Source organism: Mytilus edulis, chromosome 4, assembly GCF_963676685.1.
Source record: "Mytilus edulis chromosome 4, xbMytEdul2.2, whole genome shotgun sequence".
Lineage (NCBI taxonomy): Eukaryota > Metazoa > Mollusca > Bivalvia > Mytilida > Mytilidae > Mytilus > Mytilus edulis.
The window spans coordinates 75,217,123-75,233,489 of NC_092347.1; the positions used below are offsets into that span (position 1 = coordinate 75,217,123).

The 16,367-nt window shown below is 31.9% G+C and overlaps 1 protein-coding gene across 1 annotated transcript in view; it reads right to left on the minus strand.

The window, feature by feature from the left end:
- Nucleotides 1-3,653: 3,653 nt before the first annotated feature.
- The window catches only part of LOC139520533 (dual specificity mitogen-activated protein kinase kinase 5-like), a 34,295-nt gene continuing 21,581 nt past the window's right edge, over nucleotides 3,654-16,367 (minus strand). Inside the window, exons 13-20 of the mRNA XM_071313251.1 lie at nucleotides 16,090-16,140; nucleotides 15,330-15,401; nucleotides 14,930-14,959; nucleotides 13,347-13,364; nucleotides 12,996-13,028; nucleotides 10,985-11,046; nucleotides 5,270-5,315; nucleotides 3,654-4,513 (exon numbers count right to left, since the gene is read on the minus strand). Coding sequence (XP_071169352.1) covers nucleotides 4,418-4,513; nucleotides 5,270-5,315; nucleotides 10,985-11,046; nucleotides 12,996-13,028; nucleotides 13,347-13,364; nucleotides 14,930-14,959; nucleotides 15,330-15,401; nucleotides 16,090-16,140 — 408 coding nt within the window. The 3' untranslated portion in view covers nucleotides 3,654-4,417. The remainder of the gene's footprint in view (nucleotides 4,514-5,269; nucleotides 5,316-10,984; nucleotides 11,047-12,995; nucleotides 13,029-13,346; nucleotides 13,365-14,929; nucleotides 14,960-15,329; nucleotides 15,402-16,089; nucleotides 16,141-16,367) is intronic.

Below are 16,367 nucleotides of genomic sequence, written 5' to 3' on the forward strand. Positions count from 1 at the left end.
AAAAAAATATGTATATATATAGATAGATATAGGAAGATGTGGTATGAGTGCCAATGAGACAACTCTCCTCGCAAGTAATAATTCATAAAAGTAAACCATTATAGGTCAAGGTACGACCTGCAACACGGAGCCTTGGCTCACACCGAACAGCAAGTTATAGAGGGCCCCAAAACTACTAGTGTAAAACCATTCAAACGGGAAAACCAACGAGAAACGAAAAACACATATGAACTACTGTACATAAACAGACGACATCATGCATTCATTGTAACTTTTAAAGCCAATTAAGTAAAAACAATAATCTGAAAGAACGTGCGATATCATATTAGGAAAATTGATGGTCAAACCATAACAAAAAATCAAGTAAAGAATTTTAAGTATTCAACCTTTATAGCTTGCTGTTCGGTGTGAGCCAAGACTCCGTGTTGAAGGCCATTTTTATTTATTTTCAAATTACAAAGGTTATTCCTGATTAGTATATTTAATTATTTTATTTAGGCGTTTAGAACCTTTGGTGACCTCACAGTTTAAATTTCTATGATAAGTACGTCGTGAGCAGTGGGCATTACAGACGAACGTTCACCTAATTCCCCCCAGTCAATGAATGGCCATAGCTACACTGTTATGAATTTCATTCTATATGTTTGTTCCATTTGAGATCTGAAGAAAATGTAATGAGTTCCGTATTTTGCCGTTTGTACTTGTTCTATGTCATATGATATGGTCATGCTTGTTGTTATGAATTTCAAAGTATATTTGTTTTTTTTTTCTTTGTTGAGACTCTAAGGATATTACATTTGTCCGGGTGGAATGTCATGAGCCAGTCTTTTTCTCATTTTATTGGTAGGTAATAGGCCGATAGATAATGATGTCGTCTGTAAAGAGTCTTATTTGGTTGTCTTTAAGGTAGTCAGATAAGTCGTTTATATAAATAAGAAAGAGTATTGGTCATAGAAGAGTGCCACGAGGTACGCCTGATGTCAATGGAATTATTTCAGAAATTGTGATTTCGAGGACTGTTTGAGTTCTGTTGGATAGGAATTATTTAATTCATTGTGTTGCCTGATTTGAAATGCCGTAGTGTTTTGATTTGTGTGGCACTTTATCAATAGTTTTTGCAAAATCCATTATTAAAAGATCATTTCTTTTGATTTTGTTGTTGTTCTCAGCTAGTTGGTGTATAAGATATATTACTTTTGATTCACATGGTCTTTATGCTCTAAGTCCGTGTTGTAATTCATATAGTATTTAATGTGTTTCATCTGGAACCATTATACTAACTAGTATAATAGTCCCACTAACTAGTATAATAGTCCCACTAACTAGTATAATAGTCCCAAATTTCTTCAGGAGATGTAGGTAAGTGAAATTTATCTGTAATTACAAGGATGATGTTTGTCTCCCTTTTAATATACTGATGTAACCTTAGCATGATTCCAGTCTGATGGTACTTTGCCTATTTTTATAGAGATTTGCTGAAAGTAATCATAAGTTTATGAGGTTATTTCAAAGTTTTCATTCAGTATTTTGCGAGCAATAGTATCTGGTCCTGCAACTTTGTTGGTGTTAGGTTTTGTTGGCTTTTTATAAGACAAAGGGGAATATAGCTTTTTACAGTAAATATGTTCAAATATTGATGTTCTAGTTCTTTTGTGTCAAGTTAAAGGTCATATTTTCGATGTATGCCCAGTATGATTTTCTTATTTCTTTTTAAATTTGGTCTTTATCTCTTTGCATTTATTTTTGTATGAGGAGAAAAGGAGTAATGATTTTTCTTTTTGTAAATTTGGTTTTTCTTTCTGATAAGTCTTTTGAGGTCTTTATTTACTCATGTTAATATTGATTAATTAACTTCTTAAGTTGATATTTTTGGTTAATGAATTCTGCCGTTTTGGTTTAAAAGGTGGTCCATAGATTATCGAGTCATATTTGTCATATTTTTAAATAATCATTGTGTTAGTATATTTTTTGTTATGTCCTCCCAGTCTGGTTTTTATTTGTTTTTAAGTGCTTTATGTTGTTGTTGTTTTGGTGTTGGTATTGCAAAAGAGATTACACAAAAGACAATGTCATGGTAACTTCCTCCTACATGATGGATTTGTCATCCACATGAAACCTAAAGTTCTAGCATTTCTGGTGTTCTTGATATTAACTTGTATTATCATTCAGAATATTTAGCCAGGGGCGGATCCAGCTATTTTAAAAAGAGGGGGGGGGGGGTCCCCAACACAGGATAAAGGGGGTTCCAACCACATGTCCCCATTCAAATGCATTGATCATCCCCCCAAAAAAGGGGGGTCCAACCCCAGGACCCCCCCTGGATCTGTCAATGTAAGCAGTTGTAACAACTTGTGCCAAGCTATTATAAGCATAAGCAGTTGTTGGTGTAATGCCGAGTCAGGTTTGTTAGGTTATAAGATAATAGTAATCACTTAGCCAGATGTTCGGATTTGTTTTCCTGCATGCAGTATTAAGTGAGATACTCTTGTTTCTCGTAATTCCCCTTTATCTGAAGGTGATCTATAGTACACACCTATGTGTTGTGTTTTATTTTTTGGGGATGTTAATTTTGCCAAGATTATTTTGCAGTCTGTGTCAATTTCATTTACTTGTGATGAGATGTATTAATTTGAGACCATTAGCAGTACTCACTCATATAAATCTTTTATATTTCTGTTTTATTTTATATTCAAAGTTTCCTCATACTTTACAATAATTCAATATACACTATATAAAGATGACCTATTGCTCAAGTTATGGTTTCTGAGAAACGAACTTCAAATTGACCAGGAAAACTAAACCTTGACCACTGATCTATGAAATAAGGTCAAGGTCAGGTGACCACTCTCTAACAGATATGTAGACTTTGCAAGGATCCAATGTACCAAATATAGTTATCATATAACTAATTATAAGTGAGTTTTCACATGAAAAATACAATAATTCTCAAGCAGTCATTGAACAATGAAAATGAGGTCAAGGACAATGGACATATGACAGACTGAAACATTGTAAAATAGGGCATCCACTCATAACTTTATTAAGGTATGAAGCATCCAGGTCTTCTACCTATTGAAATATAAATATTTGTAAAAATAGTTTATGCGGCCACCGCAGTATTGTAGTCTCTTGTCTGGCAACTAAATATAGAGATACAGCAACTTGGTAATGGAAAACTGAAAATGTTCTGCATATATATAGTCGTGAAAACATTAATTATTTTCATTTTTTTATTTCATTTAAGTAGGATTAAGTCTCACTCATTTAAACAATAGTACACATAAATAATAATGTATAAATGCACTACAAATCCAGGCATATAATTGCAGTATCTATCTATCACATATTCATACATACGGTTTTTACCATTTTATAAACAACACTATCAAAAGTAAGATTCAGTCATTCTTACAAAAAAACATACATTCATATAAAAAATCCTGTACAACCAGGTACAGTTTGCACCAAATAAAACACATAGGTAATCATCAGTCATGTACATGTATGTTATTGAATCAGACAATCATACAACATCTTATTTTTTATATATATCATAACATACAAAATTTCTTATTTTCATAAAAGATTTATTTAAAGAAAACATTTGTCACATATGACCCCTAAAATTACCATAAACCTGGTTCAAAAAGTAGTTTATGTAAATACCTCGATTTTATGGTTTTGCCAAAGTCTATAAAACATAAGTACCATGTCTAATATAGAAAATGGTGGTTCATCTTATACCCACAAAATCAACAAAAATTGGTATCTTACAACTATTAATGAATCAGCAGTAACAAATATACACCATGGTATAATCAACACAAAAATAACTTTCAATAGGACAACATACCCTTCTTTTCTTATCACATTTCCATGCTCTGTGAAATGCTAAATCCTGGAATCTTGAAATCTGGATCAAAACCCTAATTTGGTATATATTTATGAAAGTTTACTATATAATGAACACATGTACTAAATTTCAAGTTGATGTCACCACAATTTTATGGTAAACAAACCCTAAAAGCAGGAACAGGACTGATAGATATAAGGACAAGCAGTTAACTTTTATGTCATGTGGTCTCTTGTCTCATTGGCAATCATACCCTCAGAATAATACTGCGACCCCAAAACATATGTCCCTACCTTTTGTAGATAGTACAGATAAATGGATGTCTGCATGTACTGGCTTATTTTTCAGGGAAAATATTGCAACAATTGACTATTCACTTTCTTGGGTCTTTACTTACTCAAAGCACTTTGCAAAAAGGTAAATACTGGAAAGATCAAGGTGACACTACAAATGACAGAGGAAAATTATGTCAACATGACTTTAGATTTCCTTGACTGGTTTACATAATGCTTCTATCACAGTTTTTGGGCTTTTGTATAGTTTATAAACGATTCATATACTATGCTATGATATAGATTGTCTTTGGGCAAGATTGGCTTGTATCCAGGCAGCTGTTACAGCTAGGTTTCCATCATTGTGTCTTTGTATAAAACTGTGAAGCTGAAAAAAGTATTCTCACATAAATATGACATTTGTAGTTTTTATGGCATTCAAATAAGGAAAAGATAATTATTTATAGACTAAAATATGATGTGTTTCTTACATATCCTTCCTTACTTAACATTCAGATACATAAAAAAAATCCTAACATGTGAAACTGAAATTACTGTGGATGCATTTATTTTCTTATTTAACAATACAAATATATTCACTCTCATTTAGGGTTCAGTTGTTTAATGATTTGTTTCAAATTGAAGGTTTTGTAAAACTCATTAAAGCATGCAAAGTCTATGTTTTGTTAATTTTCAATTTAAATGAAACAGTGAATATATTGTAAGGGTACATCAAATTATTGAATTTTTATGGAATGCTTCTTTAAAATTGTACAGAAATTCAATTTAAAAAAAATGACATCTCAAAAAGTCAGACTACTGTCTTACATATGTGTCATTTTCTTATTTTGGTTGATATTAATCTTAGATCAATGTTTTGACCTATAGGGACTAAAAAAGAGCATAAGATCCACTCAATATTTTTGTGTGCTTGGTTGTATAATGGATCAAGCCACAAATGAATTTGTGGGACATCTTCAAATACCAAAACTTAGATTTCTTCTTATATAAATTTACTATAAATTATGATTTTAATATTAACTTACTCATATCATGTAAATGAATGAGGTTTAAATTTGAATGAAGACAGATAATACAATTTTCCCAACATTGATGCCTTAAATACAATATGGTCAATACTTACAGACAATTCTTCCATCTTTAATCTGTGACTTGGTATTGGCTGCATACTGTTAAAAAATAAAACAAAAAACTACTCATTTTGAACTGGAGTTGATCATTGATTGGGACCAACATTTTTGATAGATTTTTGTCCTGCCTAAAAAATTCCCCTTGTCCATTACAATTTTTACGATTACTAGATTTTCTGTTACCAGCATCAGTATATATCACTGGGGTAAAGCTGATGACCGTAACTGCATTCACGGTCATCCCAAGATGTCGGATGAAAAATTAGGTCAGTTTCTGTATTGTCTGTTAAAGTGTTTCTGTATCATTTTCTTTACAAATCATACATTGAAACGATGTAAATTTATAAAAGAATCAATCGAAAATCACTTATTACCTCCGAGAAATGTGCATGAAACGGGAAATTCGATTTGAAAAAATCGTTAAGATGACCGTAAATCATAATCAAAATATTTTCAAGATGACCGTAACATAAAACAAGGATGACAGTGATTGGTAAAAAGATGACCGTAACTTGTAAAGGATGACCGTAATTTGTAAAGACTGACTCATTTATATAGCGGTTAGCGGATATAAATATGTTTCATAAATTTCTTTTATTAAACTATACTGAGTGCCAATGAAAACGCAACACTTTTGTTTTTCAAAAAAATCTTATAATTTTTATTTTATTTATATTAGAACTTTGTATAGTTGGTTGAAAATGACTTTTAAGACAATTATCGACAACTTTACGGTTGAGTGATTTTTGGAACAAATGCGAAGTAAGGGTTATTTTGAATGGACATAAACCGAGTTCACCGCTTTTAAACATACGCACCATTTTCACGATTTTGTCATTTAAAGCTTGGCTAATGTCATGAATTTTCCCGCCCTCATTGTAAAGAAACTGCAATAAACATCTGAGTAAATGCCAGGACTTTCTGAGAACCAGCGAGATGTAGTTTTGAGCATGATCCAATGAAGCCCTTCACAGCATACAATAACGAGAAGACTGAAGTTGTAGCCTCTACAATAACCTAAATCATCCACAAATTCAACCAAAATTGATCATTTAATGATTAGCCACATCCCGGGGTACAAAAAGCAAGAAACGCTCAGCAAGACCGATACATTTGGTCTTTAACATATCCGATATCGACTCTGATGGCTGTCCAAAGGTCACGAGAGTTCAATGGTGGTCACGGTAGAACCTTTGGAGCAATTTCAGTAAAGCACCATTTGCGCAGAAATTGTTAAAGCGCACCACAGTCTTCCCGTAGTGACATCTAAACGGCCGTCTGGTGTAAACATCGAATTCTGTAGACCAAAAATCATTCATTATGTACCAAAAACCGTCAGTGGTGGTTACATAGACATTTGGCACCCGCCTTGGCCAATAGTAATGCTTTTCGCAGGATTTTGGCCCGATCGAGCAAATTTTGCATCAGATTTGACATGGTTGAGATGATGAAAACCACCACCAATATCATAAAGTCAGCTTGAGTTTGCTTTGCGGGACAAGTGGAATAACATTCCTCGGGATCACATTAAACGTCCGGGATGATCATTTCCACGGCGCTGTCAAGATTGCGCTGTACCACGGGGTTGTAACATTTTTTGTTATGACTGTGAGTTGATGATTCGACATTGGATGTTTCGTTTACCAATTTTGCCCGAAAGATGACAATGAGACATTTTTGTTTGACATCGATCTATTGTTCAAATTGTTAATTTTCAAGAACAATTTATTTTGAAAGATTATCATTTCTAATATAAATTTTATTTTTGAAAAACTAAGTGTTGCGTTTTCATTGGCACTCAGTATATAATATAATTGGCCATATTTAGGATTTATAACAATGATAGTAAATTGCATATTTCTAGTAAACAATGAAATATTTATTGATATCGACGTTAGAATTTTAACACAAATTGACAGCGATACGACGAAAATTTGAAGAAACATGAAGTGTCCCTAGTACACGGATGCCTCATCTACACTATCATTTTCTATGTTTAGTGGACTATGAAAATGGGATAAAACTGTAATTTGTCATTAGAATTAAAAAGATCATACCATAGGGAAAATGTGTACTAAGTTTCAATTTTATTTAACTTGAAGCTGGACAAACGGACAAACAAACAGACGAACGGACGAATGTACGCACAGACCAGAAAAACATAATGCCAATAAATGGAGCATTAAAAACATTAATAATACATACGAATATTTGGTAATCGAGCCCATGTGTATGGATCCAGAGAAAGCAGATTAAAATCTTAATTTGTCTTGATATTATGCAGGCGGAAACACTTTTGAAATAGAACAAAAGAATCGAAGCTCTGTGTTTATCGAGAAAGCGATAAATGTTAACTGTAATGTTTGATATAGTAACAAAATTTTAAAAAGTTAATAGAAACAAATAAAACGACAATTTTCTTATTTTAAAAACACCAATTGCATAAGTTTTCAATGTATCTATTACATAGTAATGCAAAACAATAAGATATCAAGTCGACGACATGGTTCTTATCGGGGCCTTTTATAGCTGACTATGCGGTATGGGCTTTGCTCATTGTTGAAGGCCTTACGGTTACCTATAGTTGTTAATGTTTGTGTCATTTTGGTCTTTTCTGGATAGTTGTCTCATTGGCAATAATACCACATCTTTTTTTTTTATATATAGTATCTATAAGTTGGATGTAGAAAATGTATAACGTCCGATTTTTTTTTATCACGGACGGAGAACATATCAATCTTTTAGTTCAGAAATTTTCGTGTACGCCCTTCCATTATGTGAATCAAGAAAAAATTCCCCAAAACAGGTAACGATTGTATCGAAGAGAAAAATCGAGTACACCTTTTTATGTTAGGGCATGTTTGGGGTGTATATTTTGTCTTTAAAACGTACAAAGCAAGAGTATTTTATATAGCATCTCGCTTCAGATTCTATCATTATTATATAAAGCTACAGGTTGACTTTATAACGTAAAACAATGACAGTACGAAAAGATGAAATATATGGGTCAAGTGAGATACAAAAACAGAGAAGGTGTGTTCAAATAGCTATTTTTTCTAAAAGTACTTGACGACAGTCTTTTAATTTGGATGATGAAAATGGATATCTTCGAAAAAATATGATTTGCTTGTGTGTGATAACTAGGGTTTATAATCTTCAACCATTGAAAATGTTTAGTCTGCCCTTCCACGAAATATTTAATTAGAATTTTTTCAAAAATTCCATCTGACATCCGAACAGACAATATTTTTAAGTTGAATCAATGCAGACAAGATCATTAACTAATGCTCATTAGCTAGTAGATACATTTGTCTTTTAAAATATAACTGACATATAACGATCGATCGTAATGGTGCTACGTGGATAAATTTATCAGTTTTCAAGAGCAAAATTGGCAAAGCGTCATCCCTACAATGGCTTCCATTTCTACGATTGTGAGCATGAACTGGCGTAATGGGGAGATAATTTTGAAGAAGTAGAATCCTGACTGTATGAATAACATTTCTGTATATATACAAATTGACAACGTTCCGCCTTGTGATATGCTTTTCGTACAATACTATTTTAAGGATCTACTTTGCTGGAGCTCACCTTCACTAGTTTATTTGAATGATATTTTCAAAACATTTCTGTTATTTATTTGCACGACAAAATGAAAGACGATATAATATCAATGGGTGTACATGCAATTTTTTTGGCATTTTTAAAAATGTGTATTTATTATATGTCATTAAAAGGAATCCCAGAAACAAAACAAAATCTTTTGTCGAGCAGTTGAAGGCTTTGAACCGCATTTTTTTCATTATGCTTGTAAGGTGTCAGTTTATCGCGCTTTTGTAGCATGTTTTCCCTTCCTGTTCATTTGCATGTCTTTTGGCAAATTCATTTTAAAAATTAAACCCTCTACTGTAAAAAGATACATATGGTAATCTTGGCATTTGAAGCACGTCTTATTTTCTTCTACCTATAGGATAAAACTCTCATATTAATATGTGTATACCAACACGATTAATCATTTGATACAAAAAGATAGTTATATAAATACGGATATTTCTTAGAATTGAGGGTCATCCTTCAAAAATTACGGTCATCATTTACAAATTACGGTCATCTTAAAAGCAGTTACGGTCAGCCTTGTTATGAATCGCTGATTCTGTTACGGTCATCTCGATTGTGATTTACGGTCATCTTGGCGATTTTTTCAAATCGAATTTCCCGTTTCATGCACATTTCTCAGAAGTAATTAGTGATTTCCAAGTGATTCTTTGATAAATTTGCATCGTTTCAATGTATGATTTGTAAAGAAAATGATATAGAAACACTTTAACAGACAATACAGAAACTGGCCTAATTTTTCATCCGACATCTTGGGATGACCGTGAATGCAGTTACGGTCATCAGCTTTACCCCAGTGTATATAAAACTTTATTTACTCTATTATAGAGATTTGGTGTACATGAAATAAATAAATCAGAAAATTAAAAAAACAAAGAATTAAAGTTACTGGCTTAAGTTAATACAAGAAAACATGAGCACTGTCAAAAATAGCGATAACAGACAAATCTTTTATCAATTGTGGAAATCTCTGCAGATCTTTTCAACATGACGAACACAAGTCTTAGAGAAAAAAGTTAATTCATCATTTTCTAATTCATATGCCGTATTGCAAGAGAGAATTGTTGTTGTGAATTCATGTGCCAAAAGACTGTCCATAACAAGAATGTGTCCAAAGTACAGAGATACCCCACTCGCACTATCCTTTTCCATGTTCCATGGACTGTGAAATTGGGTAATAATCTAATTTGGCATTAAAATTAGAAAGATTATACTATAGGGAACATATGTACTTAGTTTCAAGTTGATTGGACTTCAATTTCATCAAAAACGACCTTGACCAAAAACTTTAACCTGAAACTCCCACTTTCATTTTCTATTTTTAGTGAACCGTGAAATTGGGGTCAAAAGTCTAATTTGGCTTTAAAATTAAAAAGATCATATCATAAGCAACAAGTGTACTAAGTTTCAAGTTGATTGGACTTCAGCTTCATCAAAAACTACCTTGACCAAAAACTTTAACCTGAAACTCCCACTTTCATTTTCTATGTTCAGTGGACCGTGAAATTGGGGTCAGAAGTCTAATTTAGCTTTAAAATTAGAAAGATCATATCATTAGCAACAAGTGTACTAAGTTTCAAGTTGATTGGACTTCAGCTTCATCAAAAACTACCTTGACCAAAAACTTTAAACTGAAACTCCCACTTTCATTTTCTATGTTAGGTGGACCGTGAAATTGGGGTCAAAAGTCTAATTTGGCTATAAAATTAGAAAGATCATATCATAAGCAACAAGTGTACTAAGTTTCAAGTTGATTGGACTTCAGCTTCATCAAAAACTACCTTGACCAAAAACTTTAACCTGAATGGATGCACAGACGAACGGACGAACAAACAAACGCACAATCGGAGCCACAGACCAGAAAACATTATGCCCCTCTACTATCGTAGGTGGGGCATAAAACACTGAACTCAATGGGATTAATGTTAATAATGTCTTGTATATATTTAGTTGGACAAACCTGCAATGTTAGTCACCATTAATGTGTTTTGGAACATTTCAAGATTTAAATGACCTAGGACTTGACTTCAAGCATAAGTGATTGATATTTTTATATATAATAAAATAAGAATGCAGTTTCATATCATACTTACCATCTTGATACAAAATCAATGAAATCAGGTGAATATTCATTTTCAGGAAGTCTTGGAGTTGGCTGAAAATAACAAAATATCTCTGTCTTAAAAAATATTGTCAGTTTGAACAATAATACATAGTTTATGTTAAGCAATAATGAAAATATCATAGCCTTTTTCAACCTCATGAGCATTTAGTATTCCTTAAATTAAAAGTATTGTAGAACACCTTTTGAGATCAGTCAAAAAGAAATAGCCTATCAACATTTTGTCCATCTGACAAATCAATGTTGTTTTACAACACAACTTTTTACAATGTAATAAACCAACCATTTAAAAATAACAATTTTAATGCAGGCTTTTATGTAGCTTCCTGCAGAAGAACTGTAATTTTATGTGAAATCTTAAACTTTAGTTAAAAGAATTCCTTGCTATGTCATTGGTAATGACTAAAATTATTGTTGTAATTTGTGTTAGGTGGTAATAAGCATTGAGTGTAAGCTTCAAAACATTTGGTTGCGGAAAAGTAAAGTAAGAGTGTGGAAACATCAAATTCAGCAAGTATTTCATTTATAAAGGGACATAACTCAAGAATGATAACCAGATGCTCTGCAGGGCGCAGCTTCATTAGACCGCAGAGGTCAAACCTTGAACAGTTGGGGCAAGTATGGACACAACATTCAAGCTGGATACAGCTCTGAATTTGGAATGTGATTAAATAGTTGACACAGTATAGGTTTCTGACACAGAATGAATGTGGTCTAATGAACTTAAAATATTGATTTTGCTTTTGAGCAATTTACTATGCTGTTGAATATTAATCCTCTCAAAGAAAAAAAATTTGAAGAAATTTTCTTTTTAAATTCTGAAATCTGAAATGAGAGAAAACATTGACTCCCACCCCATTTTTTTTCACTTCCCCTTTTCCCTTATTCCAAAAATGATCTCAATTCAAATTTCTAATAACTCAACAACTCATTTAAATACATCATAAAACATCAAAATACAAAATGTCATACAGTCAGGGTTAAAGTGACCTGCCAAAAATGGAACATAAACTGAGTTTAGAAGTAATAAGCATTGTATACACATTTCATTAAATTAAGTTGAGACAAACTTAAGTTAAGAGAACAGAAACTAAAAAATTCTTCAATTTTTTTCCACTTGTGAAGGGGCATAACCCTAGAATGGTAATCAAAGTGCTTGTAATCACTGAATGGTAAAGATTACTTTAATTTATCAGTTGGTAGTAAGTGAATATTGCATTGTATATTGTATATAGCATTGATTTCTTGACTTGAAACTACAAAAATGCTTTTTTTTGGCACCTTTTTGGCGCTTTATTCCTAAACTGTTTGCCCCATAACCCTTAAAATATATCTCAACCTTCTACTTATGGTATTAAACATTGTGGTACAATTTCAGAACAATTGAAATTCTTATACACAACTTATTATCTTGAATATCATTATAAATAAAGATAAAATGTAAACAGCAATAATGTACAGCAAAGTAAGACCTAAAAATAAGTCAACATGACCAAAATGGTCAATTGACCCCCTAATGAGTTATTGTCCTTTATAGTCAATTTTTAACAATTTTCATAAAATTTGTAAATTTTTACTATCATTTTCCACTGCAACTACTGGGCCAAGGTCATTATAGATAGAGATAATTGTACGCAGCAAGAATGTTCAGTAAAGTAAGATCTACAAACACATCATCATCACCAAAACACAATTTTGTCATGAATCCATCTGCTTCCTTTGTTTTAATATTCACATAGACCAAGGTGTGCGACACAGGCTCTTTAGAGCCTCTAGTTTAAACTAGATACCCCAATGATGATTGTGGCCAAGTTTGGTTTAATTTGGCCCAGTAGTTTCAGAGGAGGACATTTTTGTAAAAGTTATCAACGACGGAAGACGACGACGACGCCAGATGCAAAGTGATGAGAAAAGCTCACTTAGCCTGAAGGGCCAGGTGAGCTAAAAAGGGGCATAATTAGGAATGCATATTTTGTACTTACTTCACTTGTTATTCTGTTTAGTAATGCCATGGGCTGAAAATAAGAAGATTTATCACAAAATATTAAAAGCTTTGTACTGAAAAATATTAAAAGAACTATGCATGATAAGAAGTTAAATGAATACACAACTGATCATTCATATTTTATGTGGAATATTGTAAACGTAGTCTTGTGAAATCAATCATAGAAACTTTTTAATATTAAACAATCACAAACTGTAATTAATGCTTCACACTTTATTGCCTTGAAATTAAATACATTAATTGCATATGGTATACATATTTATCAATGAAATCATGAACAACCCATCCCACTATTATTTTCAAATAAAAGACACAGAACAATACTTACTGAATTGTAGACAGCCATCTGAAATAGAATTTAAGGTTCATAAACAATTAAAATCTAAAGAAATAATTTACAACCTATCAAATTATACAGCCAACTCTTGATATTCACATTTAGATATTAAAGTTGATAAACCCACAGTTTAACCAGATGCTCTGCAGGGTGCAGCTTTATACGATCGCAGAGTTCGAACACAGAACAGTTGGGGCAAGTATGGACACAACATTCAAGCTTGATACAGATCTGAATTTGGAGTGTGATTAAATAGTTGGCACAACATAGATCAACATAGGTTTCTGACACAGAATGAATGTGGTCTAAGAACTTACACTTAAAAACTTAAAAATTTTAAATTGGACATTTACCTATTATGGTCCAATATCCAAAATCTAAATACATGGTTAGATTCAGCATATCAAAGAACCCCAAGAATTCAATTTTTGATGAAATCAAATAAAGTTCAATTTTGGACCCTTTAGACCTCAATGTAGGCCAATTTGATAACCGGGCCCAACTATCAAAACTCTAAATACATGGTTAGATTCAGCATATATTAAAGAAACCCATATATTCAATTTTTGTTGGAATCAAACAAAGTTTAATTTTGGACCCCGATTTGGACCAACTTGAAAACTGGACCTATAATCAAAAATCTAAATACATGTTTTGATTCAGCATATCAAAAAACCCCAAGGATTCAATTTTTGTTGAAAATCAAACAAAGTTTAATTTTGGATCCCGATTTGGACCAACTTGAAAACTGGGCCCATAATCAAAAATCTAAGTACATGTTTAGATTCAGCATATCAAAGAACCCCAAGAATTCAATTTTTGTTAAAATCAAACTAAGTTTAATTTTGGACCCTTTGGACCTTAATGTAGACCAATTTGAAAACGGGACCAAAAATTAAGAATCTACATACACAGTTAGATTCGGCATATCAAAGAACCCGTATTATTCTATTTTTAATATTTTTTTGAAAACCAATGCGTCTTCGGACGAAACAACAACGTCAAACCAATATAAGACCGCAAAAAAATTGCGGTCGTATAAAAACTGTTATTATCTAATTACAATATTTACCCTCCTCCCCCTTTTCACTGTTTCTAAATAAGTTTTCCACATACTGCAATTACAGTAAAATGACTTTATTAATCAGTCTTTTACTTATTTTAAACAACGAAAATGTTGGAAATGGAAATGTAAATTTAGATGGAAAATCTATTTTTCCAAACAATTTACTCTATATTCCATCAAATAAATACCTGATCTTTTTGAGACTGATTAAAATGAGCAATGTTGCTTGTTTTTGGATCCCATTGGTTATACTACGGGTATATTATTTTACTAATTTTGTTTTTAATAAATGTTGTTTAATCCAGTTTAAGTGCTCATTCAATCATAGCGTGTAGAATTTTTAAATTGAGATTTTTGGAGTAGTAATTTTTTCCCCTCAAAACAACATAGTGTTAGAAAATTTCTGGTTGTATTCAAGACTAAGTAGTTATTTATTTTGGTTAAATTCTCTCTCTGGGACTCTTTAATTTATTATCTTAGATGCTATCTTAATATACTCAACACTTACATTGTCATATGGAAATCTTCCTTGCACGAGCTGCAAAAAAGACACAAATTCTAGATAAAATCACTAATACTAAAACTTCTCTAAAAATTGGAGAGTAAACTAAAACATGACATTAACACTAAATAATTACACATATATACAGGATTTTTTCGCTGTGTTGAATACCCATTGGTGGCCTTCTGCTGTTTTTTTTTACTATTTGGTCTGGTTGTTGTCTTTTTGACACATTCCCCATTTCCATTCTCAATTTTAGTCATGCCCATGTTAGATGGCAATATTTTGAATATGTTTGAGAGACCCAATTTTTCACCATTACTTATTTTTTTATCATGGTCTGTCATTTAATATTTAATCAGGGGGATATATTAAAGCTCCTTACTACTCCAGGATGGCTACTTACCTCAAATAAAGTTATACCAAAGCTCCAAACTTCTGCAGGATGGCTATATACCTCTCCTCTTATTCTCTCTGGCTAAAAATACATTGATATTAAACTATACAAAATTTGACAGAGGTGAAGTACAAAACTTTGTAGTTTTGATTTATTCCCTTTTTATAGGTTATACAGTCAATTAATGAGGGAAAATTCAGTAGAAAGGCAAAATTTTGCAAAAGCTTATTTCCTCATAATAAAATTATGCACAACTCAAAAAAGGTTTACACACATAAATTACATCTCAAATTAATCTATAGACTGGCAAGACATATTTTGGGCAATACGTTAGCTCTATTTTAATTGTTATTTTTTTTTCTGGAATTAGTCATTTTTTGGGGGTCCAAAATCTGACTTGTTTTTATCTTTTTACTGTAACTTTAATGATGGCACAGTCACAAGTCCATAAATGATATTTCTTCTTAATAATCAAATCAATCCATCAATATGTAATATTTAAAAATGGAAGACTAGGCCTGCTGTCTCCAAATAATATAAACAGAAATGGTGACCTCTAAATATGGGAAACTTATAAAAAAAAAATCTGTTTTGAGCAATTAAAATATCTAAAATTAACATCAAAGATTAATATACATATATAATGAGTTTTTAAATCAGTTTCTTTTTTAGTATAATGAGTTTTTAAATCAGTTTCTTTTTTAGAAGTTAAATAGAATCCCCTACATGCTGGATTATTTTGTGTATTTTTTTTATAAAATAAACTTACAGCCATATATGCATTGGTTCCTATATAGGTTTTAGCTATTGACTTTACAAGCTGAAAATACAAATATATCAACGAATATAACTTTTTCTTTAAATATTTCTTTACACTGTAACAGTACAATATCCTTTTTTTATTAAATAGATACTACATTTGTATTCAAAATTTATAATTTGTAATAGACTGACAAGCTGAAATGCATTTTTGGTGAGCTGCATCACAAGGTAGCAGACTGCAGGAAGACATGTAATCTTACACAGAAACTATTTTCTGTTTCAAAA